This window comes from Pieris brassicae, chromosome 10, assembly GCF_905147105.1.
Source record: "Pieris brassicae chromosome 10, ilPieBrab1.1, whole genome shotgun sequence".
NCBI classification, from domain to species: Eukaryota; Metazoa; Arthropoda; class Insecta; order Lepidoptera; family Pieridae; genus Pieris; species Pieris brassicae.
Window position 1 is genome coordinate 9914600 of NC_059674.1, and position 22069 is coordinate 9936668.

Below are 22069 nucleotides of genomic sequence, written 5' to 3' on the forward strand. Positions count from 1 at the left end.
ATATAACAGGGGTTTAAAGGGGAAGGGGCTCTGTGAGTGTACACATCGCCAGAAGGCTCGCAAGTGCGTTGCTGGCTTTAAATGTGATGTGGATGTTCTATAGCTAAAGTGAAAAAAACTTTGAAATCGATTCTGTAGATATTGCGAACAAGCGTAGACTTTCTGTCGCAATGCAATTCCTAAAAGCCGCTAATGCACATGTGAGCCTGCTGTGTGAGTGTCTTGTATCAGTATCACTTATCAGATCCTGCAAACGGGCAGGAGTTCTATAAATAACTGTAATCTGAGGTTCAAGTGCTGTTCTATGTATACAAAGTGGAAAGTTTAATAAGAATAATTGTATAATAAACATATATTTAAAAAAATATATAATAAAAACACGAAGCATACAAGTATTTTTATTAAAACCGACTAGCATTATATCGCCCGGATACGGACGTAATCAACTATCAAAGGTTGTGTCCAAGTATTCCACCATGTCTTAATATCCTGCCAAAAGTTCAAGGACGCCTTCCTACCGGGATTTCTCCAAGGTTTCGGACGAGAATCTGATGTATAGGACCCATCTGGAAACTCGCTGATGCCACCAGCTGCGACACCGAGAGTCAGGTAAAACTGAAAAATTACCGTGGATTGAGCTATACTGAACTAACTAATAACCAAATATAAAATCCTGATCTAAAACTGACTAAGATCCACGTGTCTATTAAATTTGGTAATAGTTATTTGTTACACATAAAAATCTTATTTTGGTGCAAATTTAGAACTCAAAATATCAACAAAGGCTTATGCAACTTATTTTCATCTCACTCACTGGTGTAAAGCATTCGCCGAGAGAGAGATTAATTATAGATATAATTAAATAACTATATATATATATATATATATATATATATATATATAGTTATTTAATTATATAAAGTAAATTACGTACATAATCATCAAATGGAGCCATGTTAGAACCGGACGCAAGTAAGTCCCTAGGTAATGGGCAGTCGCGTCCCAAAAGCCCCTGAAAGCCATTTGCTGAAGGTTCTATGCGGGCCCATTCAATTCCATCGACTGCTAGTGTTATACGACCTGAAATTAAGGTGAAAAAACGGTTATTTCAATTTAAATTTCACCAGTCCTAGTTTAAACTGATTCAGACATTATAGAACATTTGTAGAAAAATGTCGCCACATTTTTCGGTTACGCGTTACATTTTTCCGTTACGCGCCATCGTTTTCTTGTCCCTACCACGGTTAATTCGAAGAGATTCGAAGCCAATAATAACAAAAATATATAATAACGATAACAATCATAGTAATAATTCTATTACAAATAATGAAATTCTGTAATAATCTTAGTAGTAATAAGGTAAAATGAAATAATTGTATTATTTGTATTCATATCTATGATAAAAAAGCCTTTTATGAACTGTATCTTATTTAAATTTATTAAACCAATTTCTGAAAGTTGCATATAGTAGATCCTTTTTCGAAAAATAAGGTCATAAAGAAGTTTAATTTTTAATGTCTCCATTGTATAAGTTGTAAAAAAGAATTTTGATTACCTGGTTCCCATCTGGCACTGTACGTATGAAAATCATTAGACCACGGTTCGGCTGCACTCCGTTTTCGAAGAAGGTTGCCTCGACAATCAAAATCCATAATAGGGCCACCATACAACACCTATATTACAAAAACTATATATTTTACAAGCTTTATGCAAACATTAAACTAAGTTAAAATTTTACCAATGAATTATACAGTATATATCTAAGTATAATAAACCATAAGCGAGATATTACTATATTGAAAACGTATTTTGGCTGTCTTCTAAATCCTCTAAATAAAAGCGTTACAATTATCCCTAGTCTTATCGGAAGAGATACGATATTTTATACTATTATCATAGTAAAATGGCTAAAGACAATATATACCTACTGTAATTTCCAATAGTGATAGCGATCCAACATTATTGTTATGTAGAAAAACACAGTAGCAGCTTATGCGCGCGGACTTGCGGATTTTAAGAAATTATTCTACCTATTTTTAAAAGTTCAAAGAGGGTAATTACAGTTTCCAGAAGCCTATTTCTACAACCACTACTCGGCTTGGGAGAAAGTTCTTTGGAATTTGTATTATAATGTCTGTTTTCAGTATAGAAGAACTACCCTTCCAATGTGTGTTATCTCTTAAAATAAAGAACTACTCAAGTCCGGGAACGTTTTAGTAGCCAGTTCGATTCGGCCATAGAGTAGTTCTCCCATTATCTGAAGCGTTGATGACGGAGCCTTGAGATAGTGCAGAAAAAAACTTAACACTGAAGCTAGTATCGCAATCGTTATCTCTATTTAGAATTACAGACAGGAGTTTCCAGCATTCATTTTCGTTTCTTTTGGTCGAAGTGTTTCTCAATTATTCAATTCTAATTCCTTTCTTGTTAGTACGAAATACCCTACCTTATTACTAAGATCTTCTGCACCAAGGTTCAGTTCATTGTTCCCTCTCGCTCCAGCGATTCTTATCAGTCCGGAGGCGTAATTCATAAATCCATATTTATTCATTAATGGCTCCAATCCAATGTCTAAAATTAGACATAGACATAACAGTGATTACTAACGAAACCCACAAAATAATAATAATCAAAAAGAAAAATAACAAAACATTATGGAAAGTTTTAAATTTTAAGTGTGTGATTTGTGTGTTGTGCTTGCAACTGGCCCTGACTCAGCATTATGCTGTGGAGTAGACGTGTTTCACAGCGCTGATTCTGCCAGAGACCACAACAGTTAGTTTATAACTGTAAATATTAATAACTAACTATAAATATTTTATTATATTACATTTGTTGAGGGTTTACGACATCCGTTCATAGTTTTGATGACTTTTGGGTGGTTGTGTTTAATATCTGTAACATATCTTAATTTTGAACTTTTTAAAATTTATTTGTAGAAATATTAAAGTGATATTTGCATATTATTATAATTAAGTGTAGCACATATCCAGCGCACGAAGATAAAACATATGTTTAATCCATAGAAACCTAGAGGCATAGTGCTTCGAAGCTTCTACACTTAAACCAGCTCTGCAGAAATTTCATTTTTCTCAAGTTAAAGCAATAATAAGATAAATACTATAGGTACATTTATTAAAATGTATACCTGGATATAACCAATCTCCTTTTGGTAACTTGGCTCTGACTTCAACCACCCCATACTTAAAGGCCATCTTGGTAGTCAGCCTTCCGCTTACAACTGGTGGTAGAATACTCGCGCCCCAGGCACTGACACTGCATTTTGATGAATACGTGGTTCTACTTGTGCATCTAAAGTTAAAAAAAAAACTCCTCGTACTTGATTTGTTTTTGATTAGGTAAGTGAGTTCTTTCTAGCTCTTCTACACACTACACATACCTTCCAAAAACTAATAAAGTTAAAAGTTTGCGTTCGTTTTTTTTTAATAAAAAATATTTTAGTGCTTATCAGCCTGTAAAAATATTCGTTTCTCTGAAAGGCCGCCACCAAAATGGCTTTTAAGCGAACTATATCTGAACTAATTAGATTTAGGGTCCTTCAAGAGTGCGTACCAATTCTTAAAAGATCGGCAACGCACTTTTAGCCTTCTGGCAATGAGAATGTCCATTTGCGGCGGTATCAATTAACATCGGATGAGCCTCCTGCCCGACTCCTGATACTTAAAAAGCACACATTGCTTTCAACCTTTAGGATTATAACTTAAATAAATTAATAAATTTATTGTTTTCATATGTGCAACGAAGCGATAATAAATAAATAATACAAGTAATCTAACAAGTTTTAAAAGGAAGATTACATAACCAACTTACCCACTAGTGAGATCCAAGGTACCAGACAAAATGGAGATATTGGAAAATCCTGCCAGATCCTGTTGGAGTTGGGGAGCGATTCTTAAGTAACCATTATCAACGACTACCGTTTGGCTTTTTGGTGGTCTTTGATATGATACAAAAGGATAGTCCTGAAAAGTATTAAAATAATGTTGAAAATAAGTATGTGTTATATATTGTCTTTGACTATTTTACATTTTCCCGAAAAATAAGCGACCAAATTAAAATTAGCTAGCTAACAAATATGATGGGAATACTATCCTAGGATTTACAGGCAGTTTTTGGCATTGTTATTTTACTTTGATATTAAAGACAAGATTCCATTAGAAACATATTTTTTCTAGTCTTTCTGTTGTTTTAGTTTGTAGAAACGTGTATCTGATTCCGTGAAATGATACTAACTGTAATATCATTCAGAACTGTGACTGCGTGAATTATGATTTCGATAGGTCAAAACCGTAGTGTAAACACACTTCTGATATGTTTAGAATTTTTCTTAGCAATCGTCGCAAAGCTTACTGGTTGGTCTGGTATGTACTGCTCTATGTGCCATAGATCCTGGAGTCGGTCGAAATTATCTTCAAAAATAACTTGCCCAGCACATACTTTGCCTGCAACCTCTGTCACAGTTGATTTACAGTCTGGCGATGAGGGCATTGCGGGTGATGATGGATCAACCAGTTCTGAAATTTATAAAACCTTACTAGGTTAACTCAAAGGAACAAACGACTGTAATCTAACCCAGTTCGATATTATTGCATTCGTTTAGTGTGAAAATAGTTTTGAATATATATAATACTATAGGTTATATCGATTCCTAGATAAATTAGAAAGGTTCAATGATCTTAAGCCATTTGGTCACAATGTTTATTTGTTTTTACAGTAAAACGACAACTTGTATTTGGAAGAAATACAATTGTCGTTGCCGTTTTGTGTTACGCTTTGTGCGAATGGGAATATTCGTTATAGTATATTTGTATTGTTTTGAAATTAAAAAGGAGTTATATTCGTTTTGATAGGTAGATTGTGTTACACACACAATTCATACGATACTTCTGGACATCTAAGTAGAAAACAATTCTATCCAATTAATTTGAATTTGTTATAATTTCGACATAAGTGAACTTAGTGATAATATTGACGTACCGTCTATCGTCGTCTAGTATGAATGAATTTGCAATGCTGTTAACTTTACCAACCAATTGTATCTCAAATGTTTCTTTGAGATAATAGGGTCTTTAGTAAATCATATTTACCTTTACTGTTACGAAAGTATGCATAGTACACCTATAACATTGCACTATTAAAAATAAGCCATAACGTTTTTTCTACGTTGCATACATGTGCATCACCAATATGATCCATAACATTGAAGAACGCGACTGAAGATAATATTCTTACCAGTCACTGTTGAGGTAAGATTGTCGTTGACATAGCCCTTTCTATCCCGTATAACAAACACATAGTAATTGATGACATCACCAGGCTTAAGAGATATGTTCGGGTCCTCAAACACCCAAGCCCCATTCGTGGGCTTGATGACCTCACCAGAAATTTGACCCACATCATTGACGTTAATATTCCTATTGACATTCCCTTGAAACACGAATTGGTTGAGTTTTTTCTCCGGATCTGTAAATTAAATTAGTTGGAGACCATTTACAACGTCAGCTGAAAGTTGTAACTCCTTTTACAAAGATTGCTTGGTAGGTTGAATATGCAATACAGAAATGATATTGCAATTTGTACCAGGTGTTCCAGAGTTGCCAGCTTTAACGATACACCCACCAGCATTATATTATTAAAGATATAGATCGGTATAGCTTTTATTTACAAAAATGTCTGGTCTTAGATATTATTGAAAGATTGGCGCATGCGAGTTTTTGTACAGAAAATGTGTTTACAAATTATGCGTTGTTTGTATTTATTTATCACAATTAATTAGCAGATAATTAATTAACCACATTTGATGCACCTAGAGATCGTATAATAAATCGCTGGAGATAACTGTCAGCGTAAAATAAGAATGAAAGGTTCTTAGAAGCTTAGCCTTGGTGGTGTTGGTAAAATATATTGTTTGATTGAACTTCCGTGAGAGAAGTACTAATTATCATTTAAATAATTTAATAAACAAATTGTTCTCATTTTCTCAATTATATGACATTTTAATATTATTATTTAGATCATACTGCTGGAGCTTGTTTTTACTGATAAAGGCTTAAAGCCATAAACGGCCCGAATAGATCCGAATTTACCTTCGGAACTTATGGTACAAATTTCAATATTTAAGGAAGCGAAAAATACTTTTTATACACACCTTGTATAGACACGCGAACACCTTTCGGTTTGAATGCCTGTATCGTCACATCTGGTAATGACTGCGCGTGCGCACTTAGTATGAAGAATAATATGGCAACACGACCGACCGGTTTGATAGACATTTTAGTACTCAGGGTCATGAGTTCACTGTTCATCGGATGATTAAACTGCAAACTTCCAACAATGGGTGAATCCCTGTAAAATTAGTAATACGCTTCTTACGATATATATATATTATATTACATTTTAACACTTAAGATATTGAGTTCTGTTGAAAGTTTTCATATGAATACGAAAATTCTTACATAAGTAAGCACTTGGAAAACATTCTAATCTAACATTAAATATAGTGTTTATCATAATTTATACTAAAAATAATATAAATATGTTAAAAATTAAATTTTGAATAAATTTAAAATTTTCTAAACAACTATCTACCATAAATTATTTCTCAGTTCCTACGAATATTATATATGATTAATACTTAACATCTACTTTAACCCCAACTTAGAAAATTTATGTAGTTTAGAGAGTTCTCGAAATGATACCAATAATGAGTTTAATATTACATTTATATATATTACATAAACCTGACGATTAAAAAGAATGGCGGAGAGTTTATTGCCAGTTCTTCTCTTCTATGCTCTTGATTTGAGAACTGGCAGTAAATCTAAAATTAGAAGCATTTTACATTTCTGTTTCTGACTCATACCAAGCTATAAGCTAAAATCTTCAAAAGTTTAAAATGTATAATAATAAGAGAAAAGATTTACCGTATTTTTTATATAAATTATTTATGTTGCATACAACGCCTTAAACTTGTTCTCATAATATTCAGAAATAAAATCGTGAATATAATTTGGTCGTATAATATTGATGTGTTATGACATGATCTCACGTTATCAATTCGCACTAAGATGGCATTCGTGAACTTGATTTTACTAAACATTTTCCTTGTGAATGTGAATTGTGAATTGCCGGGAATAAATGGACTAACATTCTCGTTTTTGGAACCTATTGGCGTGTATGCTAGATGGAATACTGTGCCCTACAAATCCTTGTCTTTGATAAATGGGTACAAGGTGAGAATTTGCATATTTTTTTCTAATATTTAAATGTTCTATTAAATTACCTTTAATGATATATAATAATGTTACAACTGTTCCAAAATTTATCGATACGTTCAATAAACACTGAAGTACTGTTCGCGCATCTGGGCGGGAGCTCCCCTTGTTCCAGCTCTTTCCGGATGACTGAAATCGTCGACGACCGATATTCCGAGCGTTGCGTAGAGATGTGGAAATGTTCATCTTCTACCGCAATCATCAGGGAGAGTGTTCAAATGAGGTGTTCGGAATAATACTTCCTGCTGAGTTACATCATCGGACGTCAAGGCAGAATACAAAATACCTCCGTATCACCTAGACGTCCGTCGTTGCATAACTGCGCGTTTCTTAAGGCAGTCTGTGCCGGGCACCACCACTAGGTTAAAGTAGCTGTCCTCTGAAGTATTACCGAACCAATTCGACTTAGGTTAATTCAAGAAAAGAGTGTGCCAATTCTTAAAAGGCTGCAGAGCCTTCTGGTCATGTGCCTATGGTCAGGCATTAACATCAGGAGAGCCTCCTGCCTATTTTCCTCCTTTTCTATAATAAAAACTTAATGATGATATTTTTGAACTTATACATTTATATTGTGGAACCAGCTGCTCGGTTCCACATAGTGGAGGTGCGCGGCAAGTACAGCCTTACTCAGCTCAGGTATGGCGGACCTGTAAATACTGTTTATTTAATTGTTATGATTACCTCTATATTTTTAGGTGAAGATATGGTCGATCGAAGAAGAAACAACAAGAAATTTTAAATTACTAAATGGAGATCAATACCCAGGATTGCAGAGGAACGATGTTGCTCAAGAGGTATTGTAAAGTACAGCAGTAGGAAAGATTTCAATATTTTTTACGAAAATCTAACTATAAAGTATTTGAACTGTGAAGTCATAAGCTACAGGTGAAATATAATATAATGCTCACTACAAGATGGGATGTATGTTTTATTTGTTTATAGACTTAAAACGAGGAGAAATTCAGTATCTGCTGTTAGATTTAGATAATATTTGAGTATCTATTTATGTTTGTACACGATAAAATACTAGCTATCCAATTTTTATCAAAAATATGTTATGTTGCTTTTATGGTAGAAGGGATATACATAATATAGGTGCCTATTTTTCTTGTCTTTCATTACTTTAATACATATTTGTAAAGCCTTAGGGTTCATATAGACTTCTGCCTTACTGATAATCATAGGGCGGTCACTCGGAAATCTGACGTTCGAATGCTTAACAATAATTGTTACTTTCTTGCTTAAGTTGCTTTACTTGCTTACAAAATTTCAAATAAATCTGACAAAATTTGTTAATGAGTAATGCATTTTCAGCCCTTCAGCATAGAACACATATCCAAAAATAATGTTAGTGTAATAACGAATTCCAACGGATATCATAACCTGGCAAGAATATTTATGAGTATAGACAATTTGTATGAAATAAGAGTCAATACTTTCAATGCGACAGCGGAAGGACCAATGACAGATCCCATTCGGGTGAAAGTCGTAAAATCGGCGACAGATTATACCAAGTCACCAAAGATAGTGAAACCACGACCAGTTTATATCGTATTGGGTTTGAGAAGCCTCGATTCATGTGGTGTTTCAATAATTACAAACTCGAGTGATGGAGAGCCTTTTATACATAATTCTTATTTGTAAATAAAATAACCAAAAAAAACATTTTCCTTCTTTATCTTACCCCAAAGTACTTTCGGCTCTTTATTCCTCTGCCACTGTATTTTTATGTTGCTCAGTACCAAATAAACTATTTTTTGCAAACGATTGTCTTTTATTTACGTAGTATAAAACAAGATAATTAGATCATATAAAATTTTCTAACTTTCCTAATGTATAGAATTATGAGTCTATTTGTATAGTATGTTCAACTTTAAGTAAATGTTCTAATAATTCAAAATCTCAAAATCAATCCATTGCTGCGTGTGTATATATACATCACGGAATTCACTAATTACCATAATTAATGTACACATTATATGTTATAATTATAAATAGTCACAAACGCCACTAGACATTTAATTTTGCTTAACGCTATTTGCAGCGAAATCGTCATTATTATTGGTCTCTGGTGCACGATAAACGTCTACTATGAAGATATATTTATTGTTTATATTCGAAGTTGTCTTAACACAGGTTATAGACAAGCCAACTCAGGTGAGGGTGTCGCTATATGAACCCGAGGGGTTGTTTGTTCAGTGGAGAATTGTAGAAAATTTTCAAGTAAATCCAATTGTTGGATATAAGGTATGTGTACATTGTAGTCTAGTATATATCAGTATTTAAAAAAGATACTATTTAGACTTTCATAATTTTACAATAACTTAGTTGTGGAAATATATATTGACTTGAGTCAAGCTTTAGATCACAACGTCGACTTAAATAAATATGCAATCTCCTTGATTTTATTATTCATGTAAGAATAAATAATATAAAATATATGATATCTTGTTTGTTTAATTTCTAAGTGTCTCTTGAGTGATTAGGATAAAATATTAATAGCGATTTGAGGTTTATAATGAATAAAATTTTATATTTTTAGATAAGAGTGTGGAAAATCGAGGAGGAACTACATGGCTCCTATACATTGTTAAGTGGGGAACAACTTGCTATAATTTCGGATGAAAGATCTGTTGAGGTACTTAAATGTCGAACACTTATGGAATTAATTGTTTTGCCTATCAGTATTCCCATAGCTGCGTATCATACAACGTTATACACATAAGTCCAAAACAAAATCTAAATTGAAAATAAATTATTAGCTACATGTACAAAACAAAAATATAATAAATTGTCAGATGCATTGATCATTATAACGTGTTCAATATAAAAGAGAAATAACAAAGCCATTCTATCAAGTAAAGTGTGGTATCAGTTTTTTTTAAATATAATTTTTATAAAGTTTTTTTAGGTACATTAAATATATGTATTTTCTGGTAATGTTTGTTATAACAACTATTATGACTGAGTAACGTAAATAGTTAGTAACAGACAGTAGTATATAAAATATGGGTTTGTTTACCTTGATTGGTATGAAGGAGTGTGAAATAGTAAAAGCGCTTTTTTTTCCATTTCAGCCTTATAATATTGAAGTTCCGAAACATCCACCTCGAGAATATACCACTCCTAACATAGATATAAATAATGACTTAAGCATCAAAATAACAGATGGAATAAAGTACAATACACTATATGAAGTACGTGTTCTGGCATACAGGAAGGACCTCGATGGACCAACGTCTCACCCCATTAGAGTGAAAATAGTAAAAGGAGATGGTTATACAGTGCTAGCTCAGAAGACATCCTCAAACAACTGTGCAATCTCGAGTATTGGTGAAACGACACCTGAAAATGGTGTTCAATATTATTTTATTGAAACTGTTAATTTGTGAAATAAGATTGTTAAGCTTTGTTTATTTTTAATAATTGTTAAACTCTAACTGAATTTAAAATGATTAAATAAATCACCCTCAATATATGTAACACAGATAATATATATTAACACTACAGGGAAATGCCTAACATGAACCAAAAGATCTGAACTTAAAAATTATAAGCCAAGTAGAATCTTTAGTTCAAACACAACAACACAAGCGTTCGAACAGTATTTGCGGTCACGGAAAGTCCAATGACATTTATCGTGTTGATATGAACAAGGCAACATGAAACGAGTTCTTGTGTTTATAATTTGTGCTGGGTTTGTGATAGAAAAAGATATACCAAATATTGAAAGTGTAATAACGTTGTCGGACGGATTGCTTATTGAGTGGAGTTGGAAAGGCAACGCTGATTCTATAGATGGTTTTAAAGTAAGTATAATTATCATTACTTTAACACTGACTTTATTGCTTAATAAATATTTGGTTAGAAAAATATGCAGTAAACCTGCCACTTGCCTTTGAACGATGAAACGCTTTCGTTACACAAAAGTAAAAAAAAATGTGTGACTGTTGTTAGTGATATTAAAATTTATTCCTTACTTATTTTTTCCTATGTACATAACAATTTTTGTGCTAATTTATATAAATGTACACATTGTCTGATTTAGAGAGACTTTTATGTACAATTATTTTCTTTTAATTACTAATTAATTATTAATGTTTTTATCCAGATAAAAGTCTGGATTGTTGAAAGCCAACAACAAGGATATTTTAAGTTAGTGAATGGAGACCAAATACCTGGATTAACTTTGAATCACAACGCTTTAGAGGTTAGTGATATTACACTTATGTTTATTATTATTCTCTACGGCAATCATACCATATTCGTAGGAATATTTGACTGTTATGATAAGTAGTTATGATTTTTCTACGGAACTCTGGTTATAAAGCCATTAATTTGGATCATAGCAAACTAAATAATTATCCCTGAATGTTTTACGCAGAAAGCAACGGGATACTAATGCGCTATATTGAAAACTAACAATGAAAAAGTCCGAGTACGAAAAAAAAAGAAAAATTAAACAATAATTCTAATTTTAAGGAATTTGACCAAGAAAAACTACCAAAAAGCAAACCCAGGATAATTGTTATATCTGATGCCGAAGCAAGAGAAGTGAAAATAGATGGTATAAAGTATAACAAAATGCATGAAATAAGAATACTGACATACGACGGCCGTGAGGATGGACCTCTGTCTGGCCCAACAAGGATAAGACTTATAAAACCAGATGAAGCGATCAATGTTATTGCAGCCCAGAGACAAAACAATGATTGTGTTGCCACTGTAGCAACAAATCTTACAATAGATGGAGAAACTTATTATCACCTCAGAAATATTTATTTATAACTAACAGACCAGGCTTGGCTGTATATATTTCATTCAAAATATAATAAAGCACAAAATCGATGTTTGGATTTTAAATTTTCTTCGAATTCCATTCCACAAGAATTCTACAAAGTATTGGAAAGTAAAAATGTAATGGTAGAGTTATTCTTATGATACGATACAGGAAAATACAAGATAATTTAATAATATACTTAATTTAGCCTGACGATATCTCCATTGTATTTCATACCATTTTTTTTTTATGAAAATAAAAGGCCAATTTATGCAGTTTAATCCTTGTTGCGTATTTTCAAATTACAAAGCGACAACTTTTACATAGTCGACAAGCAGGTCTGGTGTGCTCCAGGTTGGGTACCAGTTCTCCTTATCTTGCCAGAAAGAGAATCCAGCTTTTCGCCCCCTGTTCCTCCATGGCTTGGGTATTTGATCTCCAGTTGATAAGCCATCAGCGAACTCCACAATACCACCGACAGCTACTCCCAATGTTATGTAGAACTAAAAATGTATATGAACTTAGTATCTGTACCCCATACTAGCATTTATGTTTATGTCTTCGTTTGTAAATTACGAAAACTTAATTGATTGCGTTCACAATACATATCACAATATAAAATACACAGACAAGTTATTAAAACCAACATGATCATCAAATGGTGCCATGATACCACCATTATTGAGTAGCTCAAACCAGTCTCCTCTGCATGAGGCTGGAAGCCAGGACCTCAGGCCAGTAGCTCCAGGTGTATAGCGTCCCCACTCCTCGCCATCTACTTCTAGTACTATTTCATCTGAAATAAAAGTTTTTTCGTAGATAATATTTTCAAAGATAAATAATTAAAACCGATTTATTTATTCATTAATTCGTATTGTTTCTACTACAACAATAAATTTGTTTGGTTGTGTATAATTAATTAAGACTGCAAAATGTTATACTCCTAGGTTTCGTAAAGATACTACAGGTAGCATGTTTATCATAATATATATATATATATCGGAGCAATGGCGCTAGTATCGGCTGCCATTTTTATTGTAATTTAATAACCTCAAAGTCAAATTAGTTCAAAACAGTTTTATGTTGTTTATACAATTGCGACTATTAATAAATCCACAGATTAATAGACTTTTTGATAGTCTGTAGTAAGATGTTGCTAAGTCTATAAATTAACGACTATTCAATTGTCGATAGTAATAATGACTCCATAGTCATTATAATTATTATTTAATAAAGTAATTTATCATAATTTTAAATATTAGAAACTTACTGACAATAAATATTAAAGTAATCTTTGACACTCATTCCTATGACTGCCGGTTCACTCTGCAATCGACTCGGGTTCGTAGAACGAGTACACGAAATATAACGAAACTTGTTTATTATAAATACAGGAATTGGTTGGTGCGGCGCTCAGTTCGATTGAGCGGTTGAACCAAGCCGGAATCATTAAAAAGTAGACATTAATATCAAAACTAAATGGCTCATGCCAACAAACCAATCTATGACGTCAGTATGCTGCTCACTATCTTCCACAATTTATCGGCAGGTTTTGTCTTGCTATCGACACATTTCTCGAAAGCACGACCTGAATTTAACACTATAACGTGAAAAATGGTTCAGGTTATCGTTTGTTGCTTTCGGTGCCTGTCTGTCTCTTCTCTCTCCTATCCTCAGTCCTTCTCGCGCTTCATCCTGCACCATTACTAAGGTGCTACCCTCGTTCCTCGCTCTCCGTCATATATAAGTTAATATATAATGCTCGGATTATCAGGAAATATTTGAATCATTTGACCATTGATTTTCATTGTTGCTTTAGTTAATCATTGAATTTTTTCTATTCATTAAGAACCATAGTTCAATTTGATTCGATATGTTTTGTTATTATTAAATTGTTTCAAAGTTTGGAATCACTTTGCAATTAAAAATACGAATATTGTTAACTATTTAAATATTGTACGACAATTATTCGTGACTGTGATTTGACGACTTGACACCACATGACACCCACTACTAATGTACGAAAATGTTTGTCCATAAAAAACCCAACGTAAATAGCTATACGGTAGGTATAGCTTTTTTTACGGTTAAACTGGCATTTATACTTAATGAAAGCCCTATGGAAATTACCTGGAGACCACGTAAGTGAATATTCGTGGAATTCATCGCCCCAAAACTGGTCACCCTCAATCTTCTTATGATAAAACTCAAGCGCATTACGACATCTTGAATTGAGAATTGGTCCTCCGATCAGCCACTGAAACATATTATTTAAGAAGCAAAGTACATGCGTCTAATATTAAATAAACAAAAACTACTGGATTTAAAATTATTTCACTTGAATACACCTTTATCCCAGAGTAATTAAATTTTTCTACGTAAAAATATTTTTTTGTTTCCTTTGAAGTAGAGACTCTTAGGCCGTGGGGTTAGATAGTACAGGGCCTTTCCACAACAAATAAGTATCGTGATACAGCAAAGAAATGCTACCAGCGTTAAATGTAACGTACACTGCCATAGGGACCAAACTTTTAAATTTGTTTCAATTTTCTATTGATACATTTATAATTATTATTATGTTTGCCAATGATATTAAAAATATTGTGTAGCGGAACCAACAGACGTTGTTCTGTCTTAACTATGAATATTGATTTTGAATTGGTATAATTAACTAAAAACGCTTTATGATATTTTGGCATTAATCTTGAAAATCCATGCTTTCCACATGGCCAGTTATATGTTGCCTGTTCCCGTGACGGAATACTAACAAAACTATTTATATTTTCAAGATTAATGCCAAAAACAATTAGCGACTGTTATTATTTTATCGATATAATAACTCCGATCGAAGCATTTGTTTTAAACTCTTTGACGATATTTGCAGTATGCATTTTGTCAATGTTTTGTCAAACGCCATAAAGGTTACATGAAAAAAGTTTGAATTATAAAAGCGCTATTTACTGAAGAAAAAAAATTTGCTATCCTAACAAAAGTATTCTTAAATTTGCAAATTTTAATTCAATTTTCTTATTTTTTTAATTTTATTTCCATAAGAACCTTCTTCTGACAATAACAACCACAACAAAAAACGAATAAGCGTAATCAGTCCAGCCGTTGAAGCGTGATGCCGTGACCAAGGGAAATATGGATTCATTTTTATATATATTGATTTATGTATTGGAAAGAAATCATGTATATGGTTTAAAAAAGATAATGTATTGCATGTCTGTTATTTGGATGATAATTATAAAAAAATGATAAATAGGAAACTAAAATAAATTTAAAAAGTTTGGTATCTGTGGCAGTGAACCTATTACTACGCAGGTTAAGAACGTTGTAGATACATATTTAGATATTTAGACACATTCCAAATAAGGTTATATATTTGTTGGTTAACTATAACAATATAAACTTAATGAATATAAACATTATGAATTTTAAGAAGTCGATGACAAGAAAAATAAAAATTGTACATTATTACTATATCGCTCGTTGTTCACATCAGTGTTCCCTCTTGCCATGGCAACTTTCAGCACCCCTGACGCGTAGTTCAAACTGCCATATTTCTTTGAAAGTGGTTCCAGCAAGATCTCTGAAAATACAAACATAATATTATTATCAAAAGTATATACATATATTATAGATATGAAGTACGTGCTTGGTAAATAAAAAATATCACTTCAAAGGTTTTTCATATGTTCAATTTCGTTTTTTTATAGAACAAGCATCGCCTGATGTTAAGTGAAACTGGTAGTCATTGACACTCTCAATGCCAAAAAGCACGAGAGTCTTACCTTGAAGAAACCTAAGACTTATTGGTTCTGAAATACGTTTATAACGTAAACCTAACCGTTCACTCAAAAAAGACGTTTTTCGTTCTATACATAAAAGAGAGAACAAAGGCAATGTAAGCCGACGAACTTGTATAGTGAATATTATGGAAGTAGAGGAAGCGAGATATAAGATATGTATCTAGTGCCTTTTAAAAATAAATAAATAGGACTTTTTTTCTTATGATTCATACATTAGAGTTCGGGCCCGTATCCGCTCCTTCCCTTGCCCTTCTCGCAAGTGCGAACCCGGATTCGCCAAAGATCTGCGGAACACCAGCATCAACATTGGTCACGAAGCGCGGACTGCAGACAATCCAAAATGGCTCTGCCAGCAGTTAAACCGCAACTGACAAAGGGACTTCTAAACTTGAACAGAACTAATCTCAAAACATTGATAGGGACAATTACGTGCCATTGTCTCTTTAATTAACATCCTTTTGTCCTAGATCCTAGACAGACCCATATGCAGAGGCAGTTTCAGCGCAGAGGAATCAGTCACCCACGTAGTTCTGGAATGCAAGGCTGTGGCTAAACAACGTGCAGAAATCCTCGGAACAGTGAGGTCGCTCCGTGAAGCCTGCGAAGTGCCCAGCAGGCTTCTGTGCTTTTGGAAGTAGTTATGCAGGCTTAGTTAGCCAGGACTTTACGTACAACGGACCTATTGAGCGTCTAAGTATGGATACTATGTCCAGAAACCATAACCATAACCACTTTATAATCAAAGATGTACCTGGATATATCCAGTCGCCTTGCGGGAGCTTCGCTCGTACGTATATCTTCCCGTATGTGAAAGCAAATCTTGCGCTGGTAACTCGACCACTTACGACAGGAGGCACAATATCCACGCCAATAGACGACATGGAACATGTGCGTAGTTCTGTGCAGCTGAAAACAAAAAATTGTGTTCTAAATCGCAATAATGGGCACTTAAACCGTTTAGTTAAGAATTAGCTTTCATAATATATTAACTTAACTGTTGAGATTTACTGTTTGATATTTAATGAATTAAACTAAAGAATTCAATGGACGGCTCTGACTCCGCTGTAAGTAATGAATACTTTATTTGTGTGTAGTTTTACAGCGTCTACTATTAAACAAAAAAATATATTTTTTATCTTTTTCGTAACTATACATCTAACATAAATTATATACAGTAAAAAACAATGACACTAAACATATAGCCAAAGATGGACTTCATAATATATACAAAAGGTACAAATAAATACAAAACGATAAATTAATAAAAATATTTATTACGTAATACCTAATTCGGTGTTGTATGATGGTGAGGGTGTATATGTGGAGTCATGATGCAGGTTCTAAGCATATACCGCAATAAATTAAACAAGTTAGGCTTAAATAGTGGTCGTTGTATGACCGGTCAATACAAAACTGATTTTGATATAAGTTTTAAAAAAATTGCAAATTTTATTAGAGACTTTTGGACCATGGGGTTCAAGTTTACAGGCGCTAATTAAAGATTTAAGTATCGCAATATACCGAGAAAATGCTGCCAGGTTCACTGCCACGGGACAAACTTTTTAAATTTTGATTTAATTTTCTTTATTATTTTTTATATGTAGGTTAAGTAAATTGTAAATAATGCATATTTGATTGATATATTTAGTTTTATGAATAAATGAAAGTTTACTAGAATGCTTTTTTAAGAAAGGAAGCGGCGAAAAAAACAAATTATTTTTATATTACAACGCATGACTCGTTTTCTGAACCTTGCATCCGTGCGGAACCTCATTTTCGCAACTTGGTGATGATTGAGCAATATTGCGCATCTCCAAGGTATAACTAAACTTTATTTATAATTTATCTTATCATACTTCTATTTATCCCTTATTCTTAACTAAATTGTTGTTTATTCCTTGTTTATTCTTAACTAAGGACTTACCCACTGGTAAGGTCAAGAGTTCCAGATAAAATGGATTTATTTTGCCTTTGGAAAAGGTCCTGTTGTAGTTTAGGCGAAATTCGTAAGTTACCATTCTCAACGACTACTGTTGGGTTACTCTGCAATCGCTGATAGGAAACGAAGGGGTGTTCCTGAAAATAAGCGTACTAGTAGTCAACATGGGCGATACATTTCCATCTTGGCCCACGTGGTACCGATACATAATACGATTTTGTAGTCACTTATATGATCAAAGTTTAAGTAGATGTGTTATTTTAGTTAGTTTTGCCTATTGATATAGCGTATTTAAACGCTTCAAGCGAGATTAAACCCTATGATGAAATTGAAAAGACTTTCCACTAGAACAATGTATACGTAAAATTCAAGGCAAGAGACGGGCTGGTAGAAGGAAGAAGTCATGGTCGCGAAACGTACGGGAGTGGACTGGCATCATATTTCCCAAGAAGCTGATTAGACTAGTGCAAGCTGCACATGGCAATGCTGCTTCTTGGGAATTGAAGTTGTTAACAGTCAACCTTTAGTATTAAAGTGGCACCTGAAAAAGAGTAGTAACAACGGCGTAGGTCTAATACTTACTGGATGGTCGATAGGTATATAATGAGCAATCTGCCAAAAGTCTTCTCGGAAAGTGTCAAAATTGTCCTCGAATATAGTTTCACCAGAGCACACGCGTTTCCCGCGAACTTTCGTCACTGTTTTTCGACAGTCTGGGCTAGGTGCTGACGGATCTACCAGAGCTATGAATGAATTAAAAGACTTATTGATGCTTGTAGCTGTGATTTTCAACATGAAGAAGTCACGAAACCGGTTAAATTATAATTTGCTTGTAAAGGAAAGCATCATTAATAAACTGATAAATTTTGGGGTACGATTGAGAAATTAGAAATATACTCGTCATTTTCATTACATTTTTTTCGTACAGTAGTCATGCTATGCCGCGCTTAATAAGGCGTGGTATCGATAAGATTTAGTAACGAGACTTCCGCAAACGCAAACTATGACTCCCTTATGTCAAAATACAATACGTGTGTGACTACTAAAAGTCTTCTTTTAGAGTACCCTTGGACCTTCGACGATTTGTGTCAGGCATAGAAGTCTGAACTGCTCACCGATGTACTTTCAAATCAATTCGACTTATGCTCCTTAAAGAGCGTACAAATTCTTAAAAGGCACGCACTGTTAGCCCTCTGGCAATATGTGTCTATGGGCGGTGGTACTTAACATTAGATGGAACTCCTGCTCGTGCATTACGTAAATATAATACTCATAAAACAGACACTGTAATGACAGTGCAATAGCCATGTTTTATATTAGAAAAGTTAAATATAGGCAAATAAACTTTTCTAACTTTTTAACATGATTCAACAATTCAATTCTTGTTTATGGCTTTGATTTGTTTTAAAATGATATAAATAGTATATAGATAATAGTAATAATATAAAGTTATATATCTATATCGGAGCAATGGCGCTGTTATAATCTGCCATTGTAATTATAATTTAATAATATCAAGTCAAATTCAAAACTGTTGCAATATTAATAGATCTACAAATTGACAGACTTTTTGATAGCAGTAGCAGTTTTCAAATAGCAGTATTTTGTAGTCTGTAGCTTGAAGGTATTATTAATACCAGCGCCATTGCTCCGCCATGTATGTAATGTAGGCATTTAGGTTGTGTAATATTTTTACTAATATATATATAGTTTACTATATTGGAGTCATATAACTAACAACGATATATTAATTTTATGATTTAACTATTAAAACACTTAATTTTTTACTTACAATTGACAATGTACAATCGATTGCTATTGGTATATCCCGGTAAAGTGAAGTTTGCAATGCCATCACCGTTCGGTTGTCCCACTTCCCCATGCCCCGTCGAGACAAATATGTGGTAAAAAATCCTTTGGTTCACTTTTATCTCCACTAATGGATCTTGGAACAACCATCCTCCTGTCTTTACTTTCGCCCCAAACCCCCATATGGCACGGTCAACGTTGCTTGGCGATATGGTTGCATTCTCCTTGTAAAGCAGGCCGTCGAATAAAAATGATGTTATTGGTAAATTTTCTGCATTTTCTGTAAGTTTTTAAGTATAGTGACAAAAAAACGCGAATCTATTTATTTATCAACAGCAAGCGATCGAGCGATCTTTACCAAGCAACCATTGGGTGAAAAAAAAGGATGGAGCAACTGGTGAAGAAATAAAAAATAGCAATGGCGTCAAGGTTATTAGTGCGATATTCAACTCCCAGTTTGTCAAAGTAAAAAATCATTTATTCATATAGGCAACACAATGTACACTTATGAACGTCAAAAAAGAAATATACATTAAATGCTTCCAATTTTACATGTACTGCCAGTTCTCAACTCAAGGGCGTAGAACGGAAGAGAAGAACTGGCAATAAACGAACCCAGTCCAGTAGTTTTTTTCTCTATCTAAAAGCTAAGTGCAACGGGGGGCGTTAAAAGATATCTCTTTTTGCTAGCTAAGAGTGCATAGAAAGCTGCAAAAGTCAAGGAAACGTAATAATGTGCCGGCTGGCCGAACACTTATAATACATATTTTTAGCCATGTTCTTCAGGCTAATGTATGTAAAATGTAAAATATTTTACCACTTTTACCACTACATACATTATACTTCTCTTATTATAATATTAGTAGACAACAGTTGCTTTGATAAAAGATAAAATCAGGTGCAACTTATAGAAACTACTTGTAAACTTATTAAAGATGTTATTTTGACTGTATATTCAAAGAATGAAATATCGTATTATAAATTGTATAACGTCATTGGTATTAAAATTAACTTGACTAAATCACTGTTTTTAACAATTCTATATTTGAAATAAACTTACCAGGTAAAAACACTTTTATGCCTTTAGGATTGAGTACCTGTATTGTCACTTCGGGTATCACATTTTGTGAATTAATAATTGAAAATCTTTGTAAAAATAATAACACACTAGCTATATGTATCAATGACATTTTGTTACTGAACTCATATCAAACTGGTCTAGCGAATCTTCAAGGTAAGGTTACAGTTACAAGAATAACGATTGTTACTATATAATTGCTTTTCCTCATTTATTTATTCTTAGGAAATTAGGTGCCTATCTGCCTGCAACCTATATTATTTCATGTAATAAAATTGGGGTTACGAGTTATGCCAGCCACGTAAGATACAGAGGTGATTCATGTTTTGTAAGTCATTACTTAATAAATTGGCCATTGATACATTGTAAGTTCTGCCAAGAAACCCTGTTGAGCCTGTAGATCAAGAGACGTAAGTGGAAACGGATTGGCCATACAATCCAATTCCTTTGGACTTTGGATTGGAAAGAGATTCCAATTATATCGCCAAGCAGGTGCTTGATTGGAACCAGCAAGGAAAGCGGAAGCGTGGATGTCCCAAGCAATTCTGGCGTCTTACAGTTGCAGGTGAGGCAAAGAGACTAGAAGTGTTCTTAAAAGGCTGGCAACGCACTCGCGGGCTCTTTAGCATTGAGAATGTCCATGGGCGGCGGTATCACTAGCACTAGCGGTAACATCAGCCTGAGTGAGCCGTTTGCCCCCTCTTCTATAAAAAAAGGAAAGACTTGGAGCGAGGTGATATACGAGGCTCAAGACTGAAGGCGATGGAGAGTCACTGTGGACGCCCTACGACCCATCTCGGGGTTGTAGGACATTAAGTCAAGTAAGTCACTAAATGTTGATTTTAATTCGGTATACGCTAATGATCTGAACGACACAAAACTGAATTTCATACAAACTACTAACCAATTAACTTCAGAAAGGAACCATACTATCGTATATATGTTCATATCGCTTCAGCTTGTGAGCTTTGAGATCTTACTCGAGACAGTAATATACTCGGTTGACCTCAGATAACTTTATCCGTATTCGAGCTTAGAATTTGCAAATCAAAACAAAACATAAAAGATGATAATTGTATTATTTTATGTATTTTGATAATTGGATGGACAATTTATTTGTTTGTTTAAATCTTTGTGTTCCCAGTATCACACCCGGCAAACACGTTGATATATTGTTTACAGAATAACCTAGAACTACTAAGCATCTTTTAGATTTTTTTTACATACATGTGTCTTTACTACGACATCATGGGACATTACGATCAAGCATAACTTAAGACGATTAAGTTATTTAAGACTAACCTAATTTACTAAAAAATGATTATTATCGTAAGTGTCATAACTACTTATAGTCTC

General features: G+C 33.6%; 3 protein-coding genes and 1 long non-coding RNA gene across 5 annotated transcripts; 2 read left to right on the top strand and 2 right to left on the bottom strand.

The window, feature by feature from the left end:
- Window positions 1-382: 382 nt before the first annotated feature.
- LOC123714852 (beta-1,3-glucan-binding protein-like) lies at window positions 383-10423 on the bottom strand. Of its 2 annotated transcripts, none has more exons than XM_045669458.1 (10): window positions 10318-10423; window positions 6170-6366; window positions 5254-5484; window positions 4372-4535; window positions 3832-3983; window positions 3149-3312; window positions 2447-2571; window positions 1556-1673; window positions 935-1080; window positions 383-615 (listed from the first exon to the last, which is right to left on the bottom strand). In XM_045669458.1, exons 1-10 carry the CDS (start codon window positions 10365-10367, stop codon window positions 418-420), a joined length of 1545 nt encoding a protein of 514 aa, XP_045525414.1. In that variant the 5' UTR covers window positions 10368-10423; the 3' UTR covers window positions 383-417. The 2 variants fall into 2 exon arrangements, with proteins under 2 accessions (XP_045525414.1, XP_045525415.1); XM_045669459.1 differs by lacking the exon at window positions 10318-10423 and adding an exon at window positions 7304-7647.
- On the top strand, window positions 7039-9053 carry LOC123714854. Its single transcript, XM_045669461.1, has 3 exons — window positions 7039-7253; window positions 7991-8089; window positions 8610-9053. Exons 1-3 carry the CDS (start codon window positions 7089-7091, stop codon window positions 8937-8939), a joined length of 594 nt encoding a protein of 197 aa, XP_045525417.1. The 5' UTR covers window positions 7039-7088; the 3' UTR covers window positions 8940-9053.
- Window positions 9183-11915, top strand: LOC123714855. The gene is made up of 5 exons (XR_006754366.1): window positions 9183-9542; window positions 9838-9933; window positions 10373-11104; window positions 11407-11505; window positions 11778-11915. It is a non-coding gene; the product is annotated as an uncharacterized LOC123714855 (long non-coding RNA).
- Window positions 11916-12342: 427 nt separating this feature from the next.
- Window positions 12343-20939, bottom strand: LOC123714853 (beta-1,3-glucan-binding protein-like). The gene is made up of 9 exons (XM_045669460.1): window positions 20696-20939; window positions 19619-19915; window positions 18409-18569; window positions 17812-17963; window positions 16639-16793; window positions 15549-15667; window positions 14206-14332; window positions 12723-12871; window positions 12343-12578 (listed from the first exon to the last, which is right to left on the bottom strand). The coding sequence occupies exons 1-9, from the start codon at window positions 20823-20825 to the stop codon at window positions 12378-12380; spliced, it is 1491 nt and encodes a 496-aa protein (XP_045525416.1). The 5' UTR covers window positions 20826-20939; the 3' UTR covers window positions 12343-12377.
- Window positions 20940-22069: the final 1130 nt, after the last annotated feature.

Excerpts from the sequence above, each read along its gene's own strand:
- LOC123714854 (XM_045669461.1), top strand. The coding sequence starts at position 7,089 with ATGGCATTCGTGAACTTGATTTTACTAAACATTTTCCTTGTGAATGTG. Across the intron at positions 7,254-7,990 it reads CTTTGATAAATGGGTACAAG|GTGAAGATATGGTCGATCGA; the intron begins GTGAGAATTTGC and ends CTATATTTTTAG. Across the intron at positions 8,090-8,609 it reads GGAACGATGTTGCTCAAGAG|CCCTTCAGCATAGAACACAT; the intron begins GTATTGTAAAGT and ends ATGCATTTTCAG.
- LOC123714852 (XM_045669458.1), bottom strand. The coding sequence starts at position 10,367 with ATGGAAAAAAAAGCGCTTTTACTATTTCACACTCCTTCATACCAATCA. Across the intron at positions 4,536-5,253 it reads TCTTACCTCAACAGTGACTG|AACTGGTTGATCCATCATCA; the intron begins GTAAGAATATTA and ends TATAAATTTCAG. Across the intron at positions 2,572-3,148 it reads AGGAGATTGGTTATATCCAG|ACATTGGATTGGAGCCATTA; the intron begins GTATACATTTTA and ends GTCTAATTTTAG.
- LOC123714853 (XM_045669460.1), bottom strand. The coding sequence starts at position 20,825 with ATGTCATTGATACATATAGCTAGTGTGTTATTATTTTTACAAAGATTT. Across the intron at positions 15,668-16,638 it reads AGGCGACTGGATATATCCAG|AGATCTTGCTGGAACCACTT; the intron begins GTACATCTTTGA and ends TTGTATTTTCAG. Across the intron at positions 12,579-12,722 it reads TGGCACCATTTGATGATCAT|TTCTACATAACATTGGGAGT; the intron begins GTTGGTTTTAAT and ends ATACATTTTTAG.